The sequence below is a fragment of the Enhydra lutris genome, unplaced genomic scaffold, assembly GCF_002288905.1.
Source record: "Enhydra lutris kenyoni isolate GAN:26980312 unplaced genomic scaffold, ASM228890v2 scaffoldscaffold9, whole genome shotgun sequence".
NCBI classification, from domain to species: Eukaryota; Metazoa; Chordata; class Mammalia; order Carnivora; family Mustelidae; genus Enhydra; species Enhydra lutris.
Genome location: NW_019154093.1, coordinates 60,824,502 through 60,840,754, shown reverse-complemented (window position 1 = coordinate 60,840,754; position 16,253 = coordinate 60,824,502). Strand labels below are relative to the sequence as shown.

Genomic DNA, 16,253 nt, shown 5'->3' with positions numbered 1-16,253 from the left:
CTCTGCCCAATGGGGAGCCTGCTTCCTCCTCTTTCTCTCTCTCTCTCTGTCAGCCTCTCTGCCTACTTGTGATCTCTGTCAAATAAATAAAATCTTGAAAAACAAACAAACAAAAAAAGGCTGTAAGGAGAGACATAAGAGGGTATTACATAATGATAAAGGGATCAATCCAACAAGAGGATTTGACAAATGTGAATATCTATATACTCAATGTAAGAGCAACTAGATACACAAAGCAGATATTAATAGACATAAAGGGAGAAACTGACTGTAATAAAGAAGAGACTTTAACACCCACCTACACCAGTGGGTAGATAACCAGGCAGAAAATCCTTAAGGAAACAGTGTCTTTGAAGGACACATTAGACCTGATGGACTTAAGAGATATACAGAACATTCCATCCCAAACCAACAGAATACATAGTCAAGTATACATGTAACATTCTCCAAGATAGATCACACATTAGGCTACCAAACCAGTCTCAACAGATTTAAGAAGACTGAAATCATATCACGCATCACAACAGCATAAAATTAGAAATCAAGTATAAGAAAAAACACAAACACATGGATGCTAAACAACATGCTATTAAAAAACTAATGAGTCAATGAAGAAATCAAAGAGGAAATAGAAAACAGATAAAGACAATAAAATGAAAACACAACAGCCCAACATTTCAGTAAAAGCAGTTCTAAAAGGGAAGTTTATAGTGATACAGACCTAACTCAAAAAAACACGAAAAATCTCGAAACAAGAACCAAATCTTAGACCCAAAGGAACTAGAAAAATAACAAATAAAACCCCAAGTTAACAGAAGGTAGGAAAGAATAAGATCAGATCTAATAAACGAAATAGAGTTTAAAAAAAATAGAAAAGCCCAAATGAAACCAAGAGCTGGTTCTTTGAACAGTTAGGTAAAATTAAAAAAGCCTTTAGCCAGACTCATAACTAAAAAAAGAGAGAGGACCCAAATAAATAAAATCAGAACTAAAAGAGAAGTAACAGATGACACCACAGAAATACAAAGAATTATGAGACTACTGTGAAAAATTATATGCGAATAAATGAGACAACCTAGAAGAAATGGATAAATTCCTAGAAACATACAATCTTCCAAAACTGAATCAAGAAGAAACAGAAAACCTGAAAAGACTAATTTCTAGAAACAAAACTGAATTGATAATAAAAGAATTCCCAAAAGCCAAAATCGAGGAGCAGACAGAATCACAGTGAATTCCATCAAGCATTTAAAGATGAGTTAATCCCTATTCTCAAAGTATTCCAAAAAACAGAAGAGGAAGAAAAGCTTCCAAATACATTCTATGAGGCCAGCATTATCAGGATACCAAAACCAGACAAAGACACTACACAAAAGAAGAAAACCACAGGCCAATATCCCGGTTAAACATAGATGCAAAATCCTCAACAAAGTAATAGCAAACTACATTCAATAATATATTACAAGAATCATTCATCACCATCAAGTGGGACTTACTCCATGGATATAAAGATAGTTCAAATATCTGCAAATGAATCAACATGATATGCCTCATTAACAAAATGAAGGATAAAAATCATATGATCATCTCAACAGATGCAGAAAAAGCATTTGACAAAATTCAACGTTTATGATAAAAAAATGGGTGTAGAGGAAACAGACCTCAACCTAATAAAGGCCATATATGAAAACCCATTGCTAATGTCATCCCTGGTAGTGAAAAATTGAGAGCATTCCTTCTAAGATCAGGAACAAGACAAGGATGTCCAACCTCACGACCTCTTTCAACAGAGTACTGGAAATAAGTCCCAGCCACAGCAATCAAATAAGAAAAAGAAAAGGCATCCAAATTAGTTGGAAGAAAGAAAGAAGACCACTGTCTTTAGAAAGAAGTAAAACTGTCACTATTTGCAGATGACATGATACTATATGTAGAAAGCCAAATATGTATAATTTCACTTATATACCGACTAAAACACAAAACAAACAAAAAGCAGAAATAGACCCACAAATACAGAGAAATGATGGTTGCCTGAGGGGGAGGGAGGCAAAGTGGGTTAGGGAGAAGTGGGAAATGTCGACTTCCAGTTAGGGAATGAGTAAGTCACGGGGATGAAAGGCAAAGCACAGGGAATAGAGTCAATGGTATTGTAGCAGTATTGTATGGGAACAGACACACAGTTGTTTAATCACTATGTTGTACAACTGAAACTAATATAACACTCTGTGTCGACTCTATTTCAATAATAATTTTTTAAAAAAAGAATAACGATAGAGGTTTAAAGGAGATTGTCTCCCTAGAGAGCAATTTCTAAAAAAAAAGGGGGGGGGTGGGTGAGAGTCCCCTCAACTTTCTCCCACCTCCTGATTTTAGTGATTTTCATTACTATTCTGCACTTCACAGTACCTGCAGGGCCCCTCTCGATCCCTCTATTGCAAACAATGCTTCTGTGAAACTAACTTTTGTTGAATGACAAAGGAATATGCTTTAGGCAAACCAAGAATGTTTACCAAATGATATGCCTCCATACAAAACCCAAAATCAATTGATTGGTACATTTGTTCTTTGGGTAGAATGTTAGGATTAAAAGGCACCCCAGACATCACCCAGGAAAAATCTTCTCATTTTACTGATGAGGAAAGGGAATCTCTGCAGGCTCAGTGACCAGGCAAAGGTAACAAAAAAGGAACAGGGACTAGGTAGGTATTCACAGCCAGTGGCCCTTCCCCTGCCAAATCCAGGAAAAGCCAAATCAGGGAACGCATCTTGCTGAACCTTGACCTGTCATGGGTGTGTGAGCAAAGCTCTGCCCTCTGCAATGAAAACCCACCAGAACAACAATTTGATTAAAAATGACAAGGCACGTGCAGGGTCCCGGGCTGGGAAGACTTGCTGCCTTGGTCCAACATGCCCTTCACCAGCACAGAGAGCTCTCACAACCGCTCATCTCATTTGACCCGTGCATCATCAGCGGAGGCAATGACCAAACTCAGAATGGAGGCTCGATCTTCCCTCTGGCCAGAGGAAACTTCTGGATCTGTGAAATGGGAAATGCCTGTTCTGTTGTTTTGACTTCAGGCTTTATCAGGTAGGAGATTAAATAGATGGGCTGTCCCTGGCTAATGAAGACCCCTGGTTTCCTGTCTCCCTCACCCTTTTCCTTGACAAGGAACTCCAGGCAGCACAATAAAGCCACCGAGGCCACCGATCTGCAGTCCCATGGAGCACCACACAGTAACGCCATCACCCTCCTTGAGCTCTTCTGCCGCTGGACCTCAGTTTCTTCCTTAGTACACAGAGGATAACACTACCTGATACGCAGCATCCCCCGGAGGGTAAGCCCATTCTGCTTATGTAGAATGTTTACCTCGGTCCCTGGCTTAATGTAGAAACGCGATAAATGGCTGTTACTGTAAACCAGACTTTAGGAGGCTGGTTCTTCAGAACCATAAGAGAATGTCACGCATCTCTGATTTGAAGCTCAGGACCTTGGAAATGTCAAGAGGGGATGGGGTGCCAAAATGGGAATGTTTACATGTTTTCATACACCATGCGGTTTGGGGAGATCATTTTAGGTCACAGTTTTGTCCCTTCATGAACACGTTTTTGGTGGCCACAGGGTTGGTGAGGTGAAGACTGACCTGTATAAGAGAGGCCTGCTGACAGAGAGCCAGGAAGTCGGCGGAAAGGTCGCTGGTTGCAGAGAATGACTATTGGTTTGCACCCCAACTTGGCCCAGTTTGCAGCAAAAAACTCAAAAGAAAAATGCATTTGCTTAAAGATGCTATAATAACAGATCTTTTCTTCTTGAAGTTTCAAAAGACCATCAGACCTTCTACTCTAGCCTCCTCCGTCCACAGGCTCTTCTGGGAGAGAAGTTTCCCTGGAAGTCAGTCTACAGTGGTGGCAGGCAGCTCTAACAAGAAAGGGTAGCGCTTTCCAGCATGTGTTTCTGTTTTCTTTATTCCCTCCCTGCTCCTCTTAGCAGATGCTAAAAGCTGTGTGAAGGCGGCATGAAGCCAGGGCTGGTGCTGAGAAAGTTCAGGCCCTCATCTTCAATCATGCTTCCATCCACAGACAAGGTCAGGGCTGGGGATGGGGCACCAGGCCAGGTCAGCAGCCTCGTGTTCTTGGGACCTCCCCAGGTTTCTTTGTTGCCACCTTGATGGAGGCAGGATGTGGGCCCAGCTGACAGACCCCGAGCTCCCTTCCCCACCCCCACTAAACTGCATCCCAGGGAAGGCATCTGGCCTCAGCTGTCCCACTGCCCAGACTAATGCGAGTCTAGCAAATGTTCCTTGCTGCCCCACCCTGACGCCAACTGAGGCATTCTATCAAAGGCGAAAGGAGGGGGAAGATCAACACACTTGAAGAACTGTCGAAGCCTGGATCCACTTGCCAAAACTTGTAGGAACTGCCTAGCCCCACCTAGATAAGGAAGTGCTTGAACCAAATTCTCTGCATTACTTCTCCTCCTAGTTTTCACAGCTTTGTTTCTCAACCATCTATAGAGATAAGACTGGGAATGGAAGGAGTATCCAGCTACCCCAGATCTATGTGTGATGGCTTCCTCTGCTCTCTTGACCTCTGTTTCTTTTCCCTGTGTACTTTCTACTCCCTCCCCCCCCTACACATTCCCCACTCAAGGAGGACTCAGGCTCTGGGCTCATTCCCTGAGGCAAGGTTGGGGCTCTTGAGGGGTGGGGGACAGAAAGACACTCAGTCTGCAACTCATATTAGCTTTTGCTTTCCAAAATTTTAAGCTCTTTAAGCTCTTACCTACCAGCGGAGAAGGTGAAGGAAGGGGATCCTCAGCATGAACCAAATGTCTCAGAGTAGGAGGTGAGCATATAGGCCTTCCTCCAGCCCTAGATTAGAAAGTGAGACTCCCCTGGGCTGAAGGAGGGAAGGAAAAGAGATCTGTGGGTCTGACCACGGGTCCAGTTTTCTTTTTTTTTCAGCAGAGTGTGGAGAAATGGCAAGACTCTCAAGGGAAGTACCCATCCTGAGGGCGTGGGCTTGCCGGGAGTGAGGGGTCCCAGAGACACAGGGCTTTCAGCGGCTAAGACCAGAACATCCCAGACAAAGCAGGAGGGCTGGTTAACTAACAAGTGCACATCCAGGTAGACAAGACCATGAGGGGCCTTGCAAAAGAGTCCTGCTTCCCAAGTAAAGCCTGAAGATGGGATGCCATGAACAGGAAAGGGGGTAACCTGTGTGTACTAAAGCTTAGAGACACCTGAAATCTCCTAGAAGCCCAAGAATAACAGCTGAAATTTACTGCCAGCCCAGCGTAATGGGAGCTCCAAGTTAGAAATTATGTTGAAAAACATGATATAGTATTCCTTGCACATCTGAGTTTGTGATCGAGATGCACACCATGTGGAAGTCAGTCCAAGATGGCAGGCGGAGGTTGACAGCCAGAGCGCCATGATATTCCAGCTTGTAGCAGAATGTGAGTTAGTGACTGGGGCACTGAAGTGGCTTTTCTTCTTTCAACCACTGGGACTCACACCTTTCAGGTTTTAGTCTATGAATGCATCCTCTAGTCCTTAGCCAACAATCACTTCTTCCTCCCAACCTGTCTCCATGTCTAGGACAAAGACAACTGGGAGATGACAGCAGAGGAATGTCCTCCCAGTCACTGTCTTACTTAGAAGACTATGGAAGAGAAGAGGGGAAGGTACAGGTTCAGAGGTGGGCATTCAGAGCCCTCTGACAATAACTGTTCCAGAAGCAGTCCAGGGAGAGAGAAAGGACATGAAGAAACCTCTTTCCCATTAAGGGGAAGACTAGGTTTGGGATAGGAGCTACTTAATGATTTAATTTCATTTCCTACACTAAATGAATTTGGGAAATGTTGAAACTAATCTATAGTTTTTAAATTTCAGTTAACATACAGTGTGATATAAGTTTCAGGTGCATAATACAGTGACTTAACATTTTCATATAGCACCTGGTGCTCATTTCACTAATCCCTATCACCTACAGGGGAGGTTGGGTTAAATAACATTTACATTTCTTAAGCATTTAGGGTAATGCTGAGAACTTGGACTGTTAAAAGTTCTGAACTACGTCCCCCAACCCAGCCCCCACCCTGACCGGGAATCACAGACAATGGTGGGACCAGCCTCAGTGGCCCGGCAAGCATGGCGCCCACAGCAGACATGAGCCTGCTGGTTGGAAGAACATGGGAATCCATCTGTGGTTGCCACAGCGCCATACTGAATACCGTTCATCACGGCAGTGTTTTCAGGTATCACCTGCTTCCTTGTTTATGAGGAAACTGGATTTTGTGAACTTTAAAGGTGGTTTTCACAGACCAAAGTTAAAAACACAGACAATCTCCCTCAGCATATTTCCAGTGTAGCCAGAGCAGGCATGAGGAAAAGGCACAAGGAGCAGTAGGAGTTGCTTCACCGTCTACAGAACACTCACACCTGTGAACAGAGTCTTAAAAGAAAGCAAATGGCAGTTCCTTGCAACAGATGACGTCTGAACCAGCGTTGTTGGAAAAAGCCCCAGTTGCCCTTATAGGCCATGACACAACGGCCCAGGACTGCTGAAAAATGGGCGTGAAGAAGAAAATGAGCGCTAGATACAGAAGAGACGGGCCAAATGGATTGCTGTGCAGGGCGTGTTTCCTCAACCTCAGGCCACTATCTTTTCTTGTCTTAGTCATGGGTTCCCTCACCATCACCCTTCATGAGGGGAAAGCCTGGGCATTATTCTGGACTAGGGGGACTGGAGGGGCCCCTCTTAGCAGTTCAACTGCTCCCCATAAGCCATTAGTGCGGTGCTCCTGGGAAGAGAAAGGTGTATTCTGAGGACTTCCCTAAGGATTTGGACACACTTCTTACTGAGCAGTCTTAGTAGATAACCCCAGGAGCTCAGCACTGATCTAAGTGCGTAGGGAAGCATCAGTGCTCGTCACTTTGTGGGCTGGGGAACATGACAATGGCTTCCATTTATTTGGCACACACCTCTACATGCCAGGCAGAACACTAAGAGCTTTGCAAACATTATCTATTTAATTCTCTGTAATAATCCCAGGAGATAGGCACTGTTGTACCCAACTTGTCTAGCTACATGGTAGACCTCCAATATTTGTCAAATGAATGAATAGACGAAAGCAACTAACCCTCTCCTTCCCCTCACAAAGGAAACTAACACTTTGGAGCATGTACTGAGGCAAACAGCATGCTATAATATATGCATGAGCTTAGCTGGCCCTCTTACTGCCTAGGAGGTAGGTTTAAGAATTTTGCTTTATGTATGGGGTTCATCCAGTTGTCACACAATAAGTGGAGGAACTATAATTCAAGCCCAGACCCGTCTGCCTTCTTCCCACTCTATCAAACTGCTAGGAAATGGGTATATGGTCCAGATCCAAGGAAGTGGGGAAAGGGGAGGAAAGAGGAGTTCTCATAAGACATGGATAAATGTTGGGTTGCCCAGGGGACTTAGTTGGTTAAGCAACTGACTCTTGATTTTGGCTCAGGTCATGATCTCAAGGTTCTCGGATGGAGATTTGCATCAGACTCCCCTACTCAACAGGGACTCTGCTTGTCTCCCTCTCCCACTGCCCCTCCCTCTGCTCTCTCTCTCTCATACACACACACACTCTAAAATAATTCACAAATCTTAAAAAAAAAGAGATAAGGATAAATGCCTTCCAGGAAAAAGAGAGAGTCAAAGTGTAAGGAGAAGAGAAGAGGCTTGGGGAAGGAAGCTGGGGACTTAGAACCATTAATAAGAGGGAGACTTCATCCTTGCCAGGATCCAAATGTTCCCCACCCTTCTGCCCTAGGAGCATGGAACTGACTTCCATGTTGTCCAAGGGACGGATCTACCTACAGTTCTGCTGAAAAGGTAAAGCCAGGGCAGCTCACATTGTGTAAAGTGGTGTACTTGTCTATCTCCAGTGTCTCAGTGACACTTGTGAGGGCAGAAGGAGAGAAAAAGACACAAGGTAGAGAAGAGAAGAAAAAGCACTGTCCACCTGTGTGATGCTGGTTGAGGCTTCCAAGCCTCTGGACCCCAGATTCTGCTGTAATCAGGAGAAGATGCCCCATGATCTCTATAGTTCTAGGGTCTGAGTTCCTATCCTGTGGAAGAAGTGCTGTAGTGGACTGAGGAAGACCTGGGTTTCGATCCTGGTGCTGGGTAACCTTGTGTTTGTGTTTCCATGGCCAGGGACCTCCTTTAGGGTAACACTTCTCATTTGGTCCCAGAGTGGGAGGCTGACTTAAGGGACTGCTGTGTCTGGGGAAGGGGCAGAGCTCAGGCTAGCTCAGCCGTCTGTCATTCTCTTTGGGATCCACCTGTCACTGAGAGCACACCTTCTTGGCTCCTAGGCAGTAAGCTTATAGGAGAGACCTCAGAGGCAAGTCTATACTGTTGGCTGGGCCTGGGAGAGGGTGGGCTGGTCCCTCTGTTTCAGGAATGAAACATTAATAAGCTGTTCCTACAATGCATTTTCTGACATGTTCCTTATGTACTCAGGTGATTTTTAAAAAATGTTTCAACACATTTTAATTTGTTTTATTTTTAAAAGATTTTATTTATTTATGTGAGAGAGAGAGGGGAAGAGAGGAGTATGTGTACATGAGCAGGGGCAGAGGGGGAGGGAGAGAGACAAGCAGACATCGTACTGAGCACAGAGCCTGACAGCGGATGGAGCCACCCAGGTGCCCCTTAACATTTTTTTTTTTAGAGAATTTTGCTTATTTATTTGAGTGAGAGAGAGAAAGAGTGCACAAGCAGGGGGAGTAGATTCCCCACAGAGCAGGGAGCCTGATGTGTGACTCCATCCCAGGACCCTGGTATCATGACCTGAACCGAAGGCAGTTGCTTAATTACCTGAGCCACCCAGGTGCCCCAGTGCATTTTTTAAAGACTTTATTTTTAAGTAATTACTACACCCAGCATGGGGCTCAACCTCACAACCCTGAGATCAGAGTCACATGCTCCTCCAACTGAGCCAGCCAAGAACCCCTGGAAGTTTAGTCTTTATCTGCTCGACTGTTAGCTCTCTCGGTTGCTCAGAACTTGGACAAGGAAGCAAAATGATTTATCAAGTCTCCAAAACTTCAACACACAGCTCCATTATTTTCTTCCTGTCCCAGAGTGGGCTGCTACTCAACTTCTTGGAAACTAAGTATATCATCTATTTAAAAAAATAAAGGGGCGCCTGGGTGGCTCAGTAGGTTAGGCCACTGCCTTCGGCTCAGGTCATGATCCCAGGATCCTGGGATCCAGTCCCACGCTGGGCTCCTTGCTCAGCGGGGAGCCTGCTTCTGTCTCTGCCTGCCACTCTGCCTACATGTGTGCTCTCTCTCTCTCGCTCTTTCTCTCTCTCTGACAAATAAATAAATAAAGATCTTAAAAAAAAAAAAAGAAGGAAAAAGGATAATAATCATACATCCTTACAGGATTATCTGAGTTTGGAGATGGTTGACACATGTAGCTAGCACAGTGCCTGGGCGCGCCAAGTGTCCAGTAAGCGGACATATTCTTGTCTTCAGGACTTACACACCATGGAGAGTCAAAGCCATTGAAACCTAATGCTTGGCTATCTCTCAGCAGGGGTTTCTGAGTAGCCCAGGGCTCCATGCACAACTGACCCTCCCCGTGCACCTCCCTTCCCCGTGGTGACGCAGTGACTCACTCAACAGATATTAACTGCCTCTCTGAAAAGGCAGAAGAATTTCAAGCCAGGAAGGACCTCAGAGTCCAACCTAAGATGGCAGCTGTTCCCTGGGCCTTACCCCATGAGGAGGAAAGGCTGCTGAGGCTCACTTGGGGAAGAGGGCTTGAGGGCCTCACCCTCCTGAGCCCTGACCCTTGCAACACACCCACAGCAGGTGGGAGCTGGGCTCCAGAGAGGCTGCTCCCAAGAAGGCACACGAAGCCACGGCCCTAAGGACAGCAGGCCCCGAGCCAGGCACCAGGAAACATGAGGATGCGGTTTGTCTTCCCCCAGACAGCCTGGGGCCCCTGACAAATAGGTTGTCTCAATTCCTTTCCATCTAAAGCCAGGGCGGTAACATTTGCCACCAGACAGCTGGGCTGTGAGGCTTAGCATTGTCTATAAATGGGCCTTAATGCAAACTATCATACTGACACATGTGTTAGCCTATTCCTAAAACATGCACACTTGGGGGGCAGCTCTCCAGGACCCTCACCCTTCAGCTGGCTGACCCCAGAATAGGTGGGGAGTGGCAGGATCCAGAGCTACTGCTGTCATGGAGAGGATGGCCGTCCAGATGCTCTGGGAGGAGGCCATGATGGCAACATCAGCTCCCAAGACCACTCTGTCCTTTTAAGAGACGTCACATCATCTTCTTAATCTAGTGAGAGAAGTTGCACAATATTCATTACTTTCTTCTCTCCCCGCCCCCCTGATTTGTATGTGCTGCCCTGGGGAGAGAAGAGAAGTCACTGGAGATCTGCCAGTTGGCTTGAGATGAACCAAAACCTGACACAGACGGGTCACTGACTGCCTCTGCTATTGATGGGACTATGAGAAAGAGGGTCACTGAAACCGAGCTAACTGCAAGGAAAGCTGGCAGTGGGGAGCAAAGGCTTTGAGATGTTACAAAATCGAGCCTGCCACAAAGGCTTGGAAGACAGAGGCCAACATTATGTGTGCTGGAAAAAAGGGACTGGCAGGCAGTGTGGGTGGTGGGGGTGGGCTATGAAGTAGGGAGGAAGGAGGGTTGTTTTCCAAGCAGTGGTGAGTTTTTCTCTGCCCTGGACCAGACAAGATCATCTGTGGCCTTTCTGAGCCGTGTATCTGTTAGTCAGGGAGACAGGAACTACAGCCGTTTCTGATCAACTTCGTGTCTCATTCCCAACAGATGTCAAAGGACCACAGGCTGGGAGCTTTATGGCCTGCACGATGGCAGACATGAGCTGGCTTGTCTTCTCCAGCAGATGAGCAGGGCCTGGGGTGGAGATGCCCACGGTGGTGGAGGGACGTGAAGCTGCTGGGTGTCACAGGGCTCCGCTCTTGCGAGACTGACAGGGGTGACAGCATCTCACCAGCATCTGGTTACCAGGAATGTCACGGATTTGCTCCCCTGGCTGTGGGACAGGGGTCCTGGGAGCACCGCTGCAAGGGGGGTATGGCTAGATGACCTCCCATGTGCTCTGTACACACACAGGACTTGAAGGCTGGAGATCTGGGCAACGTCAACCATCGCTCGTGGCTCTTTGTGACCCCAGGGCAAGTCCTCAGCATGGATAAGAGGTATGATGTGAAAAAAGCTGGAAAAACATGCAGTTCACACGTCCCCACTCTGCGAGGCTGCTGCACCTGACCAGGGCCGGCTTCACCGAGGAGCTCCTCCCAGGAGAGATGGAGTGGAAACAGTCACTCTCAAATTGTTCGCCCTCCACCCACAGGTCTCTTCCCATGCCCACCCCCACTTCTGGTGCCAGAACAAAGGACTGAAGAGGAATGCGATTCTCAACATGATGAAAAGACCACGAGTTAAACAAGAGCCAAAGAGTCAACAGAAGTAAAATGTTAATTAAGACAAGAATAACTGCAACGGAACAACGGAGCCGGCCCACAGCGAGGCTGGGGGTATGCCCACAGCAAAGTGTTCCTTCGCCAAGTTGCTAATCCCAACTCTGTGTGCCCACATTCACAATCTCTGCAGCATTGCCAGGCATAGCTGTGGTGCCTGACGTCTTGACAGAGTAATGAATTTGAGTCCTCAGGAAACGAAGTAAAACACCAATTTTAGTTCATAAATAGCACATTTTAGTAAGCTTTAGTAACACACTATGTACTTTACTGATTAGTTAATAGTTCTTGGTTGCAGAAGAAAATGAAAATCCATGCAATTTTGCCTGTAAGAATTGAAGAAAGAACATTCTGGAATGTTCAGGTCAGTGGAGAATCATCAGGAAGAGCCTTGTTGCCCACCAGTGGATTTCAGACTTGGAGGCACACCGATCTAAATTAGAACTAACATCAGAGTTAGGACAGATATCTGTGTCATCAATGGACAAGAGATGTGTACCTAGGGAGACATTTCCATGAGAAACTTAGCGGACACACTAAGAAGTAAGAGGTGTGTCATTCCTGCCACTGGTTAGCCTGCAGAGCCCCACAGGGGAACTTCTCAGTCAGGATCCTGGAACGTGCTGGGAGGGAGCAGGAGGCTACAGGATCTCCTTGACTGAAAATCTCTGAGAACAGCCCAGCCCAGCCTTCCAGAAGCTTTGACACTGACTTGCCTGAAGGGAGAAGGTGGGCCCTGACCCCACTGACAAGCCTTTTCTGGATCTATAACTGCATGATTCACCCTTCACCCTTTTCAATGCCCCTACATCTTTCCTGTTCTCCTCCACAAAAATTTGCCCCATAAAAGTATTTGCTCAAAGTGTCAGCAAACTCATGGGCCTGGCCCCTGACAGGGACAGGCGCCTGAGAGAGTACCACAGACAGTACTTGTGTCTTCCTCTCCCCTTGTTTAACAATGTGTACTGGTGAAGAGCTTGGGTCCTGGAGGCAAAGCAGATACGGATTTAAACCCCAGTTCTGCTACTGGCTATGTGCTCTCTCAAGCCTTATCTATCAATAGGAGATTCTATCTCAAAGGGCTGTGGGGGAAAACGAAAGACTGATGTGAAGGCAGGAAAGTGTTCAGTGCATGGCTGGGAGCACAGTAAATGCTAGAAAGCCCAGGGCTCCTGCTACCCTTCTCAGCTGATGACCTCCAGTGGGTGGTCAGGGCTCTAGGACAAATGCTCTGCTCTAGGACAAATACAATGTCTTCGAGGAAACCTCTCCTCATTACCAAGATTCTCCTTGCTGAACTTCCGCAGTCCCCATTCCAGCACCAAACGTGTGCCTCTCTGCACTGACATAAAGGTCTCATGCGAATGTCTCCCACTGTCACCCCCTTCCTCAGGCTAGCTTGTCAGCTCGCTGTGTGTTGGCTTTCTGTCACCACAGTCCCCTTCCCTTTCAAGCCCGGGTTCAGATGGTTTGAATACAGCATAAACAATCACATAGGTGTTGGATAAATGTGGGAGGTGTGCCCATGTCACTTTTTCAGGTATACACGTATTTGGTCTTGACGGTGGAGAGACAAGTCATGAGACATGATGACATGTGGGGCTTGGTCTCCCAGTCTGCAAGTGAGTCACTGTGCAGCCTTAGGCGGGAGGTCTGTAAGAATGCAGCGACTGCCACCTGCCTCCCTCCAGGGGCTGGGGAAGATGAATCGGGCTTTTTAAGCAGCAGCGGTGAAACACGACCGGCTTCTTGATGCTAAGTAAAGAAGAGCATCTGGGCTCTGATGGTAACAAATGGGTCTCATTCTCTTTCAGCATCTCCCAGCTCCGACACCACTAAACAAGGCCAGTAAAATAGGTCGCAGCGTTTTAAAATCAGATTTCCAGAGAAATCTTCCCCCAGGAACTTGTGACACTGCCAGGAGATTTTTCAAAAGGCTAATCTAAATTCCTTCTCACTTCAGGCTCCCTTCCCTTTGCCTTTTGCCTAGTGAGATCAACAGCTCTGACCACCATTATACGGTGATTATCTTTATTCTTAAAATCTTTATTTTTCTCTGTTTTCCAGGAGTGGATTTAGACTAGAGGGGACTGTTTCCTTCCTATCAGTATTCACATCATTCTTCTCTCTTCCTTCTCCACGCTTTCCCCCCCTTTCTCCCTCTCAAACCAGCAGACCTCCCCGCAGGGCCTGTGTTGGCCTGGACTGCCGGGTCCTGCAGCGGCCACCACAATGAAAGACACTCTGACAGCTGGTTCATGCTGAAGCCTACTGTACCAGCCCCATGACCGGAATCTGAAGGCCCCAGCCCTGTCTGCAACACGGATGCATCATGGGCTGAATCCAGGCCAGTGGGGTCTTTTTGTGGTTCAGGGACAGTCACTCTCACTGAACATCTGGTAAAAGGTCCCTAGTTCTTTATAATGGTAATTAAGGTGTGGCTAACATGGAGGCTACTTAGGATCTTTGAAATAGTTTGAGGTCCCAAGGGAAAGGGGAGTGGGATCCTAACAGCTGGTGGAATTTCAGAGCGCAGAATATACAGGATAACAAGGCGGAGGAGAGAAGCAGAAACAAGGTGCAGGACAGTGGCTAACAAATATGGTTTAGCAGCACTGCCCTGTCTTCAACTGAAACCTTCCATGGAATCCCACTCCAAGCTCGGATGGGAGTGGCACTGCTCTGCGTGGAAGCCAGGGTAAATTGGTGGAGGTACGGCCCACACTTCTGCCTCCTCACCCCTGCTCTCCTCTCCTGAAAGGGTGGTTCCTGGCACCCACAAGGAACCCCCAGGCTTCCGTGAGTGAAGGAGCAACAGAGAAAGGAGGTAAATTTACATACACAGTGAGAGGGGATGGCAAATCAACTTTAGGGTCTTATGGGACCATGTGGCCAGCATATTTGGGTATCAGTGGTCCCATTGCTTTCATCTTTCTAGTTTATCATGTTTCTTAGCCTTGATTTTCATGACCAGATATATTTTATCAGAGTATATTTTTGTCATGCATCTCAAATCTTTGCAGACTAAGTTGATGTCTGGATGTATGCACACAGTTCTAGGAAGAGAGAAGCAGGCATATCACATCCATGATAAATAAGACATTCATAGGGTTTGGTTTCACTTGCTATACAACTCACTATTCTGAAAGGGGCTAATTACTTTTTAATTTTATTTATTTATTTGAGAGAGAGAAAGAGCGAGAGAACACGAGCAGGGGGAACAGCAGAAGGAAAGGAGAAAGCAGGCTTCCCACTGAGCAGGGAGGCCAATGCAGGACTGGATGCCAGGACCCCAAGATCATGACCTGAGCAGAAGGTGGACACTTAACCACCTGAGTCCCCCAGTGGCCCAGGTACTATGATATTTTACTATGCTTTATGCTGGCTTAAAGCAAACCGAATGAAAACAAAATACACTCTAAAATGAACTCAAGATTCTTTAGTGCCTCAAAAATAGAGCTTTACACTATTAAGGCCACACTTTCCCCTGAACAATGAAAGGTATTCTTAAAACCACTTATAGTAAGATGTTAAACACAGATGGTCTAATTAGTCCTTTTACTTTAGCTGTATATTTATTAGGAAGAGCGGCAATAATAAGAAATACTTTGCTAAGTGAGATTTCTGTGGACTTTTAAATTATAAAAGCAGACTTAGAAAAATACTGCTTTCTGTAAATTTGGCTGAGGGCTATTAATTTCTGAAATTATCTACAGAAAAGCGTAACATATACTTAAGTGTCCATCAATTTGAAAGACTCGAGAAAAAAATGTGAAATCCAAACAACTGCAGTATGTAATTTTTTCTGATTTTTAAAGGAATATTTATAGCTTGAAAGGGAAAAGCTAGTGAAATATATAAAAATCAGACAAGCAATTCTTTTCCTATTTCAGGAAAATTACATACAGTTCTTAAAGAAGACATTGACAATTAGCTCTCAGTTGACACATACTCATTATGCTAGAATTTCTAAAAACTCCTCCCCTTTTTATTTCTGAGAAGGGAAACACATTTCTTTCAGAATTGGAAGAATGGCTTTAATGACCTATATAATCTATAGCTCAGAAGTCAGATCCATCAGACAGCCTGTTTTCCTCTGGTCAAAGCTAAGAATAACTTCCACATTTTTAAACGGTTGGAAAAAAAGTCAAAAGAATAACAACATTTTTTGACAGGTCAAAATGACATGAAATTCACATTTCAGTGTCCATAAAGGTTTCTGGAATGCAGTCATGCCCATTCATTTGTACTTGGTCTGTGGTTGCCTTCCTACTACCACGACAGAGTTGAATAGTTACAACTGAGACTGAATGGCCCCCATGCCTGAAATATTCCTACAACCTGGCCTTGCCCAGAAAAATTTGCCGACCCCTGACCTAAGAGATGGAGTCCACTGGAGGGCCCCTCTGTGAGTCCTCGGGGCATGCAGCAGGAGACGTACCTGGTTGAACTGGCGCAGGCATTTGTCCAGACACCAGGAACAGCAGAAGCAGCGTCTGCACACACATCTGGACCATGGGCCACGCTGCTGGAATTGGGATCAGAACCAAACAAACAGAGTCAGAAATACAGAAAGAAAGAAGCAGGCAGTTTCTGCAGACACACAGTCCAAGTTTCTAACCTGGAGATTTATGTACCTGGGGAGGCACATGGTGTGGGAGACGTCCTTCCATTCTGCATATGCTACTACTACTACTGATTATTACCATGATTATCG

At 45.8% G+C, this 16,253-nt stretch overlaps 1 protein-coding gene across 6 annotated transcripts in view; it reads right to left on the bottom strand.

The window, feature by feature from the left end:
• Positions 1-16,253, bottom strand: part of LOC111143353 (solute carrier family 44 member 3) — a 95,952-nt gene that overhangs the window by 18,530 nt on the left and 61,169 nt on the right. For 4 of the 6 annotated variants that reach the window (XM_022497037.1, XM_022497040.1, XM_022497042.1 and 1 more), the window contains one exon: positions 15,978-16,064. In XM_022497037.1, coding sequence (XP_022352745.1) covers positions 15,978-16,064 — 87 coding nt within the window. The remainder of the gene's footprint in view (positions 1-15,977; positions 16,065-16,253) is intronic. The other 2 variants (XM_022497038.1, XM_022497039.1) reach the window with 1 other exon arrangement.